At 55.7% G+C, this 14,854-nt stretch overlaps 1 protein-coding gene across 1 annotated transcript in view; it reads right to left on the bottom strand.

Moving 5' to 3' along the window:
- Positions 1–387: 387 nt before the first annotated feature.
- The window catches only part of JAK3 (Janus kinase 3), a 17,601-nt gene continuing 3,134 nt past the window's right edge, over positions 388–14,854 (bottom strand). The window contains exons 6-23 of the mRNA XM_004698137.2: positions 13,402–13,524; positions 13,133–13,290; positions 12,591–12,702; positions 12,151–12,337; positions 11,135–11,262; positions 10,864–10,995; positions 10,106–10,190; positions 8,878–9,005; positions 8,072–8,204; positions 7,840–7,991; positions 7,571–7,721; positions 7,162–7,301; positions 6,859–7,048; positions 6,336–6,460; positions 6,008–6,180; positions 5,276–5,393; positions 5,040–5,150; positions 388–495 (exon numbers count right to left, since the gene is read on the bottom strand). Coding sequence (XP_004698194.1) covers positions 388–495; positions 5,040–5,150; positions 5,276–5,393; positions 6,008–6,180; positions 6,336–6,460; positions 6,859–7,048; positions 7,162–7,301; positions 7,571–7,721; positions 7,840–7,991; positions 8,072–8,204; positions 8,878–9,005; positions 10,106–10,190; positions 10,864–10,995; positions 11,135–11,262; positions 12,151–12,337; positions 12,591–12,702; positions 13,133–13,290; positions 13,402–13,524 — 2,454 coding nt within the window. The remainder of the gene's footprint in view (positions 496–5,039; positions 5,151–5,275; positions 5,394–6,007; positions 6,181–6,335; positions 6,461–6,858; positions 7,049–7,161; positions 7,302–7,570; positions 7,722–7,839; positions 7,992–8,071; positions 8,205–8,877; positions 9,006–10,105; positions 10,191–10,863; positions 10,996–11,134; positions 11,263–12,150; positions 12,338–12,590; positions 12,703–13,132; positions 13,291–13,401; positions 13,525–14,854) is intronic.

Here is a 14,854-nt window from a genome sequence, read left to right as displayed (position 1 = left end):
TAGCTAAGTAAGGCTGCAAACTCAGGGCCCGCTTGTGGGGCAGATGGGCGGGACTTAAATTCGGGTCATCTTGTCAGTGCCAGGTGGGTTTGGGAGACTCCCGCCAGCCTTCTGCCTTGAAGCAACTGTACAAATTCCAAAGATTGCAAGACCCTCTTGTTCTTCAAGCCAGGGGCACCTGCACGATGCAATGTCCTTCACTCCGTAGAGGTTGCTGTGAAGCAGGGGTCACTCCTAGAAGCGCTGAGGTCCAGAGAGGGTGGCTCCCAGCCTGAGGTCACAAATCCAGGCCATGGAGACCGGGTCCCAGAGGCCCGTGTGCAGGAGGGTTCCACACGACACCGACACCGGAATGAGCCAGGAAGTCACCGTCCCAGGCCCTGGTCACTACCTTCTGCTTGCACTCCACAGTGCATCCAGCTGGGGACCCAGGGTGCTGAAGGAAGGCCGGTCCTGTGGGCTGGGGGCCCAGCACAATTTCATGAGCTCATGAACCTGTGGGGAGGCAAAGGGGCCATGGCCAAGCAGTAGGAAGAAGGTGCTCCCATTTTTAGTTTTAAAACATAAATGAGACCCCCTCCACCCTCCATCGCTCCCCTGCTCTAAAACCCCCTCTGGCTCTTGGAACAACATCTCAACCCTTTCCTTACTGTGCTCCATGCCCTTCTCCCTGGCTCGACTGCAGCCACATTAGCTTCTGTCTGACTGTCAATTGTGTTCCCACCTCGGGGACTTTGCAACTGCCAGTCCCTCCACTGCAGATGGTCTCACCCAGCTCTCCCCATGGTGTGTGTGTTTGAGGGGGGGGGGAGGGGCTCCTTCTTATTCTTCAGGACCCATCTCAGGTGTTACCACCGTTAAGAAACACCCCATCACCACCGTGTCATTCTCTGCCACAGCCCCGTTAACCCCTTCAATGTATTTGTCACTGGAACGTTCTCTTTTGCTCTGTGCTCACTGACCAATTGGACAGAAATATGGTCACAGTCACTGTCGAAAGAACACATCAAGCGCTATCCTAAAAGACAACACTGCCAGTGATAGGACAATGTCCCTATGTCTACAAGGAAGACCCGTTAATGCAATTATTATTCAACTTCACCAACCAACCACGAATGCCAAAGACGAAAACACTGGAGTTGGTTTGGGGTTTATCTGTTGTACCAACTTCTGCAGCCTGAAATTGATCAAACATGCATTGATAATTACTGGTGATTAGAATGCGAATGTTGGAAACCAAGAAGGGTTATTCAACTCCCTATCAAAGCATCCGTTCCGACTCATGCCCGCCCTCTGGAATTCCTGAGACTGTAAATGTTTAAGGGCGCAGAAAGCTTCATCCTTACCCTGCAGAACTGCCTGCTGGTTTTGAACTGCTGGCCTTGTGTAACCTACTACGCCACCTGGACGCCTAACAAGAAGGTGGTGGTTGGAAAATACAGACTTGGTGATAGAAATGGAGCAGGACTTTTCAAGATCAAAGACCTATTTATTGTCAATACTTTTCCCTCCGTCTATGTCACAGCAACAATACATATCGATCTTGCCAGATGGCATAACACAGGACTCAACTCCATCTGCAGAAAGAGGTGATGGAGAAGTTCAATAACAGAACAAATCCCAGGGGCGGACTGTGAAACAGACCATCGGTTGCTTATACGCAAGTTCAAGCTGAAACTTGAATTAAATTGAAACCACTCCGTGAGAGACAAATAATCTTCCAGTTCTTCATCTTTGGCATTAGTGGTTGGCTTGTCACGTAGACTTGAGTATAACCCACTTGAATTTAGAAATCGGATCAAGAATAGATCTGATACATGGAACACTGATGGCTGGATATGACATCAAGGACAGCAGGCATGAAGAAAGCAAAAATGTGCACTTCAAAGATAGGAAAGAAAGAAAAGACCAAAAGTGACATCAGGAGAAACTCTGAAACGTGCTCTTGAATGTAGTGCAGCTAAAGCAAGTGGGTGAAATGATTAAGTAAAAGCTGAACAGCAAACTTCAAAAACCAGTGTGAGAAGACAAAGTAAAGCATGATAATGAAATGTGCAGAGGCCTGTAACTAGTGGGGGAAAGAGGAAAGCATGTTTAGCATGTATCAGGCTGAAAAAGCTGAAGAAAAGATTCAAGCCTTGAGTTGAAAGATAGACGGATTCTATCGGCAAACAATTGAATGGTGCAGGAAGTATCCAAAGAAGATGGAAGGAGTACACAGAGTCACTATACCAAAAATAATTGGTCAATGTTCCACCATTTCAGAAGGTCACACATGATCCAGAACTGGTGCTATCAAAGGAAAAAAAATCCAAGCTGCTCTGAAGTCATTAGCGAAAACTGAGGTTCCAGGAATTGACAGAACACCCATCGAGATAGCTCTGCAAATAGATTCAACACTGGAAGTGCTCACTGGTCTATGCCAAGAAATTTGGAAGATGGCTACTGGACAAGCAACTGGAAGAGATGCACATCTATGGTCGTTGCAAGGACAGGTGAGCCAACAGCATGTGGGAATTATCCAACATATCATTTCTATCACACTTCAGTACAATTTTGCTGAAGGTAACTCAAAAGCAGTTGCTGCGGCACATCAACAGAGAACCACCAGAAAAGCAAGCTGGATTCAGAAGAGGACACGGAGTGAGGAATGGCAATGCTGATGCTGGATAGATCTTGGCTGAACACAGAGGATATTGTCAAGAATATCTACCTGTGTTTTATTGACTCCATGAAGGCATTGACTGTGTGGATCATAAATATATATATATGAAGCATAAGAATTCCAGAGTAGACGAGCCAGTCAGGGTGCAGTGTAGCAACGATGAAACATACAACTTTCCTCTAGTTCCTAAACGCTTCCTCCCCCCCCCACTATCATGATCCCAATTCTACCTTACAAATCTGGCTGGACCAGTGGATGCACACTGGTACAGATAGGAACTGGAAACACAGGGAATCCAGGACAGATAATCCCTTCAGGACCAGTGGTGAGAGTGGTGATACCGGGAGAGTGGAGGGAGGGTGGGGTGGAAAGGGGGAACCGATTACAGGGATCTACATATAACCTCCTCCCTGGGAGACGGACAACAGAAAAGTGGGTGAAGGGAGATGTCAGACCGTGTAAGATATGACAAAATAATAATTTATAAATTATCAGGGGTTCAGGAGGGAGGGAGGAAAGGGGTGGGGGGAATGAGAAGCCAGGGGCTTAAGTGGAGAACAAATGTTTTGAGAATGATGATGGCAACGAATGTACAAATATGCTTTACACAATTGATGTATGTGTGGATTGTGATAAAAGTTGTATGAGCCTCCAATAAAATCATTAAAAAAAAAAAGAATTCCAGAGCACCTAATTGTGCTCATGCAGAACCTGTACCTAGACCAAGAAGCAGTGGTTGGAACAGATCGAGGGGAATACTGTGTGGTTTAAAATCAGGAATAGTGTGTGCCAGGGTTGTATCCTTTGATCATACTCCTTCAATCTGTATGCTGAGCAGATAATCTGAGAAAACGGACTGTGTGGATGAAGTCATAGCATCAGGATCGAAGACTCCTGAACCACCTGCGGTATGCAGAGGACACACCTTGCTTACTGAAAGTGAAGAGGGCTTGAAGCTCTTACGGGTGAAGATCAAGGACTACAACCTACAGTATACACATTAAAAAAAATCCTCACCACGGGACCAAATAAGCACCATCAGGATGAACAGAGACAAGATAGAAATTAGCAAGGATTTCATTTCCCTTGGCCCCACCCCTGACGGCCATGGGGGCAGCCATCAGGAGGTCAAATGACATGGCATTGGGCAAGTCTGCTGCAAATGACTCAAATGTTAAAAAGTGAACAGGCCATGTTGAGGACGAGGGCACGATTGCGCCAAGCCATGATGCTTTCTATCCCCTTGCATGCACATAAAAGCCGGATATGACGGGGCATGACTGAAGAAGAATCAATGCCTTTGACTTAGGGTGTTGACGAAGCGTATGGAATATGCTTTGGTTTGCTGGCAGAATGAACAGATTTGAAGAAATAGAATGCTCCTTAGAAGCAAGATGGCAAGACTTTGCCTCTCGTACTTTGGACATGTTTTCAGGAGAGACCAGTCTCTGGAGAAGGGCATCATGCGTGGTGAAAGTAGGTCAGTGAAAAACAGGAATGACACAGTGCCTACAACAACAGACTCAAACATAAGGATTGTGAGGATGGTCCAGGGCAGGGCAGTGTCTTACTCGACTGGACATGGGGTGCCTAGGAGTCAAAACCAATGTGAAAGCACCCAAGACAGAATCCCCGGTGGTGCACCGGGTTGCTCACCACATGGTCAGTAGTTCAAGCCCCACAGCTGCACTGTGGGAGAAAGTTGGAGCTGTCTGCCTACCACTGCGGATCAATAGTTTGGAAAACCCTAGGGGAGCAATTGGAATTGACTCGATGGCTGTAGGCTTGGGGGATTTGGGGGGATAATAATTCCCACAGGAGTGTCTGTTCTGGCCCCTGCCTGGCTCCCGCACCCAGCACAGAGCCTGGTACACAGTGGGCGCTCAATGAAAGTTTGTGGGCTGGATGAATCCACTTAAGAAAGACCAGCCACTCCCATGCAAGTTGTGAGTAGTTGATTGAGCGCCTATTGGTCGATTGAGCGCCAGCGGGCGATTGGTGTTAGCTACTCTGACACCACGACCAGCAATTGTTGTTCTGAATCAGAGGGACTTAGGGACAAGAGCAGGCAACAGCCTGGTTCTGTGCCATCCTCACAAGTGTTCTGATGTGTTAGCTCATCCCAGACACCGTGTGGATTCACCTCATCGAGGTCTTCCTCTTCCCCGTTGCCCTTCCACCTGACCGGGCAATACCCACCAATGGGGTGTTAGTCTCACTTTGGAGCTGGGTGAGCGGAGGCTCTGAGCAAGGTTGAGGCCTGCGTTCAGTGAGCCAGCTGCCAAGTGGAGACCAGAATCCCCTTGGCCGGACGCCCCAGAAACAGAGGGTGGAGCCCAGAGACCCCTGAGCCCATGGAGGAAACAGGGCTCACCTCGGTGGGACAGCCAGCGGGTGCAGGCAGCCTCTGGCCCTCTGCCAGCAGCTCCAGCAGGCAGCAGAGGACAGGGGCCTGCGGTTCACACCCCATCATCCGCAGGAACTCCTGCAAGGAGAAGCAGTGGGGAGGGGGGCTGTGATGGAGAGGAGTGGTCAGCCATGGGTGGGGGTGGGCCCTCCGGGGTCCCTCCCACTGGGAGGCAACAATGTGAAGAGTGCAGAGGGGCGCACCACCGAGGGGCTGCAGCTCCGGTCACTGTAAGTGAAGAGTTCGTACAGGACAACCCCGAAGCTCCAGACGTCGGACTGGCGCGAGAAGACGTTGTCTGCGAGGGACTCCGGCGCGTACCTAAGGGGACAGACAGGCCTGGGGTCGCTGACAGCGGAAGGGGTCAGCCTTGAGCTGGGGGGTCAGTGAAGTCAATGCCTGCCCGGGGTCTCCATTTCTCTGGCTGTGAGATGGGGAGAGCCTCCAAGCTTGTGGGGGTGCGGGCAGGGCCAAGAGGGTGGGGAACGGGAAGCTAGGTGGGCGTGGCCAGGACTGTGATAATTGTGTGGGAGGAGTCGGGGGAGGGGCTTAGGGAAAGGGGCGGGGAGTAGAGGGGAGGGCTAGGCGATCGCCAGAAAAGATAGGCGGTGGCTGTCTAGACTAAGGTAGCTGGGACAATGTAGCAGAGGTGATTAAAAAAATTTTTTAACTCGCTGAAATCAAGTCAATGCTGACTCGTAGCGACCCTATAGGACAGGGTAGAACTGTCCCCGTAAGTTTTCCAAAGGAGCTCTTTACAGGAGTGAAAAGCCGCCCTTTTTCTCCCACGGAGTGGCTACTGGATTTGAACTGCCGACCTAACTGTTAGCAGCCTAACACGTGACCTATGATGCCCCCAGGGCTCCTAGAGGTGATAGGCGGGGCCACGCCTGGGGGCGGAGCCATGGGGCGGTGGGTCGGGGTAGAGTCCGCACCAGAAGATGGGGCTCTGGCCTGGCTCGCGGACCACGTAATAGTCCTTGTCCAGCGGCAGCAGCTTGGCGAGACCGAAGTCGGCGATCTTCACGTGCGCCTCGCTCTCCACCAGGATGTTGCGCGCGGCCAGGTCGCGGTGCACGCAGCGGCGGGAGCCCAGGTACTCCATGCCCTGAGGAGCAGAGGGGATCCGGGTCTGCCCTGGAATCCCATCCCAACGCCCACCCGGACCCATCAAACAAGCTTCCGACATGAGGCGGAGCCCTAACTCTGACTTGAACCCCCTGGCCCACCTTAGACCTCCAACCCACACGTCCGCCCGCGCACCTTGCAGATCTGCGAGGCGTACAGGAGCAGGCGGCCGGCGTCCAGGCGCGCGCGGTACCGCTGCAGGTACTCGCGCAGGCAGCCGCTGGGCAGGTACTCCATGACCAGGCGGAGGCTCTGGCGGCCTGGGGGCGGGGCGGCGTCACCTCGGAGGGCCCTTCCAGGTCGCCTGCCCTTTCAACCACTACCACCACCACCCCCTTTCACAGGGGGTTCCCTCCGGCCCTCGGCGGCGTTGCTGTTTTGGTGAAGTGGGGCGGCGACAGGGACATTGATCCCTAATATCTCTGAAGCACCTGCGTCCACCTCCATGGATCTGTTTAAAGCTCGTGATGACCCACTTTGCAGAAGGGGAAACAGGCTCCGGGGTGGGGGGATAGGGTGGGGGGTGAAGAGTCTGCCCAAGCTGACTCCGGGGTGGGGCCAGGCCTGGCACTGGCACCCTGGGGGTGTTCCCAGACAGTCCTTTGAGGACCGGGACTTCAAGAGCGCCCTCCGTTCGCCTGTCCGGGAAGTGGCTCACCAGGGCCGTAGCTGACACCCCGGTACTTGACGATGAAGTCGCTGTGCAGCGCTTTGAGAATCTGGATCTCCCGCTGGAAGTCCTTCTGCTGGTCTGGCCCGCTGTGCTGCAGCTGCTTCACGGCCACCAGGGCGCCCGTGTTGTCGCCCAGAGGGTCATAGCGGCACAGCTCCACGCTGCCAAAGTTGCCCTGGGCAAAGGCAGGTCTCGTGTGGACCCTGCCCCTCCCACCCTGGAGAGATCCCACCCTGGTGTGGGAGCGGGGAAGACCCCACCCACTCATGCCGACTGCTCCCTCCTCACCTTGCCCAACTGTGAGATGTACTTGAGGTGCCTCTCTTCGAAGATGGTGGGGTCCTGGTAGGCATACAGCTGGGCACCACTCCACAGCCCCTCACGGGGGGCCAGGGCGCTAGGCGAGGGGTCCGAGAGGAGCTCATAATCTGAGGGGCCAAGCAGGAGATGAGCAGCACATTTCACCCCAGGTTGGGCTCCTGGCCTGACGGGCTGTGTGACCTTTATCTGCCGCATCACCCTCTCTGTGCACCATGGCAGGCTCAGCTTTGTGCAACTCATAGGTTCAGTGCACAACCTGTGCCTGTGGAGCTGGAACACAGGGAGACACCCTTCTGCCAGCCACCACCATGGTGCACCATGATCACGTGACTAAGTTCTGGGTAACCCCTGCCCACCCCGTTCACCCTGTGAGCACCTGAAGTGATGAGGCTGTTGAGGTCTCGGATGACAGCCCGGAAGGAGGGCCTGTGCCCCGGCTCATAGGCCATGCACTGCTGGATCAGCAGGGCCAGCTCCGTCCACTTCGGGGCTGGCAGCTGCCGCCGGTCCTCGTAGAACTGGAGTTTCTAAGGGTGACAAGTGGGGCTGGCCACACCTGGAGCCAGACCTGCCCACGCTGGCCCTCAGTCTGCCCTTCTACCAAATGGGGGCTCTCAAGGCCAATGCCGGGTGGGGAGCTCTGACCTTGGCGGGTTCCAGGGTACTGATGGGCACGGGCACCCCGCTGAACACCTCCCAGACCGTGGCACCAAAGCCCCACTTGTCAGCCTCCAAGCCGAGCGTCCAGGCTTCCTGGAGACACTCGGGGGCCACCCAGGGGATCCGGTCGGTGAGCACTGGACGCAAGGGAAAGGTGGTCAGGGCTCTACCTCCCCGCCCAATGGGGCTCTGCCCTCTGCTGCCCCCTGGCACTTACTCTCCAGACTTAGCACTGTGGGGCTAACCCCGGGGTCACTCAGCTTGATGAAGGGTGGGCTTCCATCAGCCCCCTCCCGAGCCAGGAGCACTTTCCGGGCCGAGACATTGCCATGGGGGAGGCCTTTGTCCTCCTAAATGGGCAGGACACAGGAGCATTTGAGGACTGAATCTGCTGGTTGGCAAACTCCTACACATCCTTCAAAACCCATCTAGTATTGCTCAAACCATGCTCCAGCATCCTCCCTGGACTCCTGGACTCCTATCTAGCCCCCTGCAGTCCAGCTCCCATGCTGACCTAATTGTGTCCATCTCCCAAATCTCCCCTTTGCCTTGAGGACAAACGCAAAGGTCTTCAGCCTGGCATTTAAAGGTCCGTCTGACTCAGACCTTGCCCACTCTTCCCATGTCCCATGAGCTTCTCTCGCTTCCTTCCCCTGCCAACAAACTGCTCGATGGTTCCCAGGGCATGTGTTACATCCGGCCAGTAGGCCTTTGCCCAGGTTGTTCTCTCAGCCTAATAGGTGCTCTTCCCTTTCTCCTGTTGCTGAACTCCTACTCAATCTTCAAGGCCCCAGCTCCCATGTCCCCTCCACTATTCTCTCCAACTTCAGGTACCACTGATGACCGGTGATTCCCTTCTTGTGCTCTCACACCTCTCGGCCTGTATAGATGCCATTCCCTCAGCCTGAAAAGCCTTCCCCTGATATGCTCACCAACTCCTATCTCTACTTCAAAGCCTGACTCCACCCAGAGGAATCCTTCCCTGTGAGCAGGGAAGCAGGGCGCAAGCAGAGGGACACTCACCAGGTAGTTGAGCGCATAAGCCAGCTGCTTGACCACTTGTAGCTTCCAGCTGGCTGGCACCAGGTGGCCACGTTTGCGCAGGTACGTGTCCAGCGCCCCCAGGTGCACAAACTCCTGCACCATGATGCCTGGTGGCAGCAGAAAGGCGGGGATGGAAGGCTGGACTAGACTTGCATTGAGCACCCTCTGTCCCCATCCCAAACTGAGGGGTCACTCGAACTTTCAGCTCCGACTCTGCCGCCCCTCCCCACCAGCAGCTGCATCGTAACACCTGTCCACCTTTCTGCCTCCCTTCTCTCTGCAATCCTCAACTCTCCCCTAAATGCCTGCAAGGTACCACGCTCGCTTCTTCTCTCGACCTCCTCTCCAGTTCTTTTTGTGGGATGGACCCTCTACCGACAACATCCCTCTTTCTCCCCCTCCTTAAGTCCGAATGATCCTTGCCTCTCACTTTTGGGAGCCCTGGTGGCATCGTGGGTGACAAACTGGGCTGCCAACCGCTAAGTGGGCAGTGCAGAACCACCAGCCATTCCTTGGAAACCCACAGGGGCAGTTCCGCCCTGTCCTACAAGGCCGCTACGAGTTGTCATTGACTCCGTGGCAGTAAGTCTGGCTTGGGGAGGGGTTTTGGGGTGTTGTTTTCTTTTCTCTCCCCTGACCACCTCATCCCCCATCACCACATTTTCAGGACGCTGCCAATTCCTAACCCACTCTCACTCATCCTTCCAAAGGCCACTTGTTCCTGCCCAGACCCTTCCTAGACTCCTGGCATCCTGTTGGATCCTCTGTAGTCCAGCCCCCAGGCGGATCTGACTGCCTCTCTGCCAGCTTCTTCGGCCCTCTGGCCCTTCCCTGTGCTGCCTTATCAGTTCTCCCACCCCCAGCCTGTCTCGGTCTGCCCTCCACTTTCCTTTCTCCTCCTGGGGAATTCCAGCGCGGGTTTCAAGGTCCGGCTGTGATGGCCTCCCTCTCTAGGTCTCTCCATCTGGGCTCCCACTCTGAGGGGCTGACCTGCAGGGCTGTGGGAAAGGCTTGGGGAAGGAGCTCAGGCAAAGGGGAGATTGGCACTCAGGTCTGTGTGACCTGAGACTCCTCTGGGGGTGGGGACTGCTGCTGGAGGAATGAGTATGGGGAGACGTTCATGGGCAGCCAGGTCCCCGCTCAGGGAGGGGAGGAGCCATCTGAGCTGGGGCGGGGCCGGGAGCAGGGGGTGGGGGCGGTGTCTCACTGTCGCCAGCCATGCACACGCCGTACAGCAACACAAGATGCGGATAGGACACCTGGCTCATCAAGCTCGCTGCTTCCAGAAACGACTGGGAGGGAGGGGGGGAGAGGGAGAGAAGACGTGTGGGTCCCTCCACCCCGGGACTCCACACCTGGTTGCTTATAAGCCTGCCTAGGAGACACCTAGGCCACAGGCTTCCTAGGGCCTGTCATCACTGCCCACATCGCTCTGTTCTGAAGGGCTTCTGTGGGGGGAGGGGTGTTCCCCCTAGAGTCTACCTGGAGTCTCTCACCCAGAAGGGGGAGGTTCAAGGGTGACACCTCCCCCTAGAGGAGTGCCACAACAATCCAGGGGCCCTGGAAAAGCAACTACCTGGGTCTGTAGCACAGACACTTTTCATGGCTGGAGGGGTGGTGCTGAGCAATTGTTCTTTTAACCGAGGGCGTAGGCCAAGGAAATTTAGGAACCTCTGTTCTAGCAGATGCAGCTATCTCTGCCCACGTGCCCCCTCTTTCCCAGGGCACTCTCCTCGAGCTCACTGGGCCTAATCGCTGTTCCTGAAAACACGGCAGGTTCAGTCCTGCCCCAGAGCCTTTGCACTGGTCGCTCCTGCGCCTTGACGCTCCCTGTCCGCTCCCAATCCCGCCAGGCTTCTGTGCCCCAAGGTCTGGAAATGCTGCTGTCCTTCTGAGGGCCTGTGTTCTGACGCTTCTCCAGCCCACGCCCCTGACCCCAAAGACCGCCCCGCCTGCCCTCCTCACCTCCATGCAGTTCTTGTGCTTGGCGTCCATCACCTTGAGCAGCACCTCGGTCTCCCGGACCTCCCCGTCTACCGCCTCCTGGCGATGACCCCGGTAAATCTTGGTGAAGGACCCATGGCCCAAGTTCTCATGCTGGAGAGGGAGGAGCCGTCAGAGGGCTTCCTGGGCATCCCAGTCCCCAAACTCTGGCCCAAGCAAAATGCAGGTGCTGGTCTCATTTTACAGAGGGGAAAACTGAGGCACGGTCCTGTTCCATCCCAGATCCCCTTACCCACTCCAGGCTGTCAGAGGGGATCTTGTGAAACATCATCTGGCTCAGCTGGCATTGGGCCTGGGGCTGAATGGGGGGTGACGTAGGCAGGCTACAGCCTCCCCGGACCACGATCAGGTTGGACTTCTCTATAAGAATGGGGTGGGGTGAGGAATGAGAGGTCAGAGGTGAGAGGTCCCCAAGGAGTACTGCCTGTGTTCATTTGGGGGTCCCTTCCAGAAGCCAGCTGTGACTCAAGGACTCGGGGGCTCTGTTTGGAGGTGACCCTGGCAGAATTTGGGGGAGAGACAGGGAGGGAAGAGGCCCTGCAGGGGTGACAATGAAGGGACAACTCAGGGGCAGCCAGGACTCGGTCCGGAGAGGTTCTGGAGAACTCACATCTCCTATCCAAGGAGTTTGAGGGCAAAATTCACCCAGGACAAGAGGCAAGAGACGGAGAGAGACTAAGCTTGGTGACATCTCCAGGATGCAGCTAGGACCCCTGGCGGCATAGTGAGTCACACATTGGGCTGTTAACCAAAAAGGTCAGCGGTTCAAAACCATTAGGTCCTTGGTAGGAGAAAGATGAGGCTCTCTAAAGAGTTACAGCCTCGGAAACCCACAGGGGCAGCTGTCCTCTGTCCTCTGAGTCAGAATTGAAGGCAGTGAGGGTGCAGCTGCACCTAGATCCAGCTGTACCTGAAGGAAGCCCTCGTTGCGACTGAGTTGATTCCGACTGAGAGACACTAGAAAGGAAGCTTTGAACTGCTGAGCAGCCCATCACCTCCCTGCCCTCAAAGGAAAAAGAAGGTGGCCTTCCACTAAATGGATTGGCACAGTGGCTGCCACAATGGGCTTAAAGCATAACCACGATGGTGAGGATGGGGCAGGGCTGGGCAGTGCTTCGTTCCATTGAACACAGGATCGCACTGAGTGAGAGCCAACGCCACACTGCCCACCAACCAGCTTGACCTGCGCGTCTTGCCACCTGCCACACAAAGCTGCGACTGACCCAGAAAGCCAGGGTCCAGGCTCACCTTTGGGCCTGGGGGGGCAGCAGGAGGTGAGGTTCAGTGCAACCCCATCCACATGCAGCCCCCCATCCCAGCATGTTGTCAGGAGCTCTCGGAGGCTGCCGTGGGGCCGGCCCAGGCCAGACAGAGAGAAGGTTCCGGTACGATCTTGCAGGATGAGGCAGCCCTTGAAATCCGGACCAAGGGGAGTCTGCAGAGAGGAGGAGTTGCTGAGGGAGAGCGGGCACCACCCTCCCTCAGACTCCCTCTTCCTTAAGCACCACCAGCTCATCCCTGACTCTGGACTTTGCATAGACTGTTCCCCCCACAACAATGCTGTTCCCTCCCCTTCCTCACCAGGCAATTACGGACCCATCTTGCAGGTCGCCTCCTCCAGATAGCCCTCCTAACCCTGAGCAAGAGCCCCCTCCCCCAGGCCGGAGAGGGAAACCAGAGGGTCACACCTGGACGCAGACAGTGAGGAGGAAGCTGTCAAAGTGCTGGGGGCTTCGGCGGAGAATGTAGGAGCCAGGGAGTGAGCCTGCGGTCTTGAGCTTGTCAATGGCAAAATCCAGTCTGTGGGGATAGGTGGGTGGGAAGTAGCAGGTGGAGGGAAATCAAAGAGAGAGACAGGCAGTGAGAGAAAGCGGGATCCAGGTTCGAATCCCCATCACTCCGGGGGTGGCGGGGCGGGGGAGCCCATGGGCTAACAACCCCTTCCCTCATCTATACAATGAGACAAAACTCAGCCTCCTCTGGGGCATGGACATGATGACAGCCCTCCCGGTCTGTCTCCGGAAACGGCTCCGGGGGCCCACAAGTCAGATTGGGGAGCAGCACCGGACCAGCAGATGAGAGACCCCAGGCTCCTGGGGCCCCAACTGTGTACCAGGCAAAGTTTTGAGTGCCTTTGCTCCTGTCCTGGGTGCCGAGAAGGGAAATGACTTGCGGTGGCCGGGCTGGGGGCACCAGTAAGGGTGACGGCAGATACCGGCCAGGTCCTTACGTGATGGGGCCGTGGCACTGCTCGGCCACTTCCTCCAGCAGCCGTGGGGGGGCCACCTCCTTGCAGAAGTAGTGCCGGGAGTCGGTGGTCAGCCGGAAGTAGCCGTCCACAAGCGCCACAAAGGACAATGCAGCCGGCAGCCCAGGGAACTCGGCCTCCTGCGCACAGAACTCCCATCAGCTCCCGGCTCTGGTTCAGGGAGGCTGGTCCCCTGCCTCACCCCCAGGGGAAACCAGGAAGGAGGGGGAAGGGGCCCCCCCCACACCCACCAGGATCTGGTTGTCTGTCCTGGTGATCGTGACCAGACGGGACTCCCCGGCCGGGCCCATGTGCTGGGCCTGCTTGATGCTAATGTCCACAATTTCAGGAAAGTCACAGAAGGGCTGGAGGGCCTAGTAGGCATGGAGAGGGACAGGGCTGAGCCCCAGTCCCTCTCTGGGAGGCGTGGGCCCCACCTTACTGTGCCCCCCCCAACCCTCTCCTTCTCTGCCCCACCTCCTTCCACTCACCCCTTTCAGAGATCCCACCCACTGTCCTCACTGTACACCCACCCCTTCATCTCTCTACCCCACCTCTCTTCCTATCTCCCTTCCTATCTCACTCAAACCCAGGGCCTGTCCTCTCCTGCGTGGAGACCCCGGTTAGAGTGGGCCAAATCCCACTGTGACGCTCAGAGCCTCTCCCTGACCCCTTCTCCCAACATCACCCCTTCAAGGCCAAGCCCTTCTCTTCCAGCAGGGCTTCTCTTCCACCTCTTCTGCTCCAAGCTCCGCCCCCTCCAAGGCCTGAGCGACCCCCACCCCACCTAGCTGCACTCCGTATAATCCTACAGGTGGTGGTGGTAGCAGGTGCAGCGGACTGGGTTCCAACTCCTGGCGCACAACAGAACGGAACCTTCCTCGCTGTGGTTCCGTGTGAGCCCACAGTGGCAGCCACTGGGTCTGTCCATCCGGGTGAGGGGCTTCCTCTTGTTCCACTGCCCCTCTGCTTTGCCGAGTGCAATGTCCTTCTCCAGGGACTAGTGTCTCCTGATCACATGTCCGAAAGACGTGGGAGAAGTCTTGCCACCCTCGATTCGAAGGAGCATCCTGGCTGTACGTCTTCCAGGACAGATATGTTTGTTCTCCTGGTAGTCCGTGCCACCCTCGATATTCTTTGCCAAGAGCACCCTTCAGATACATCAGCTCTTCTTCACTCTTCCTTCTCAATCCCACTTTTCAGGTGCACACGAGGCCGGTGAAAATCCCAGGGCTTGGATCAAGCGCTACCTTAGTCTTCAACGTGGCACCCTTGCTCTTAGACACTTTAAAGAGGTCTTGTGCGGCAGTTACCTAATGCAATGCGTTGTTTGCCCTCTTGAATGCTGGTCCCATGAGAATGGGTTGCGGATCCATCAAGCAGTGAATGAATCCTTGACGGCTGCAGTCCGCTGGTCATGATGTTGTCTGTTGGTCCAGTGTGAGGATCTGGGTTTTCTCGACGTGGAGTTGTAGTCCACACTGCCGGCTGCTGTCCCTGATGCTCACCAGCACGTGTTTCAAGTCCTCCTTGTTTCAGCAAGCCAGGTTGTGTCACCTGCGTCTCGAAAGACGTTCCTAAGCCTTCCCCCAATCGTGGTACTTCTTAGCATCCAGTTTCTCAGACGTTTGTGCTCCGCATACAGATTGAACAAGTGTTGAGAAAAGATCGTCCATACAACTCACTGCCATCGAGTTGATTCCG

Source organism: Echinops telfairi, unplaced genomic scaffold (assembly GCF_000313985.2).
Source record: "Echinops telfairi isolate 266 unplaced genomic scaffold, ASM31398v2 ScPeMD7_7457;HRSCAF=8495, whole genome shotgun sequence".
Classification (NCBI taxonomy): Eukaryota; Metazoa; Chordata; class Mammalia; order Afrosoricida; family Tenrecidae; genus Echinops; species Echinops telfairi.
This window is presented reverse-complemented; position numbering and strand designations above follow the sequence as displayed.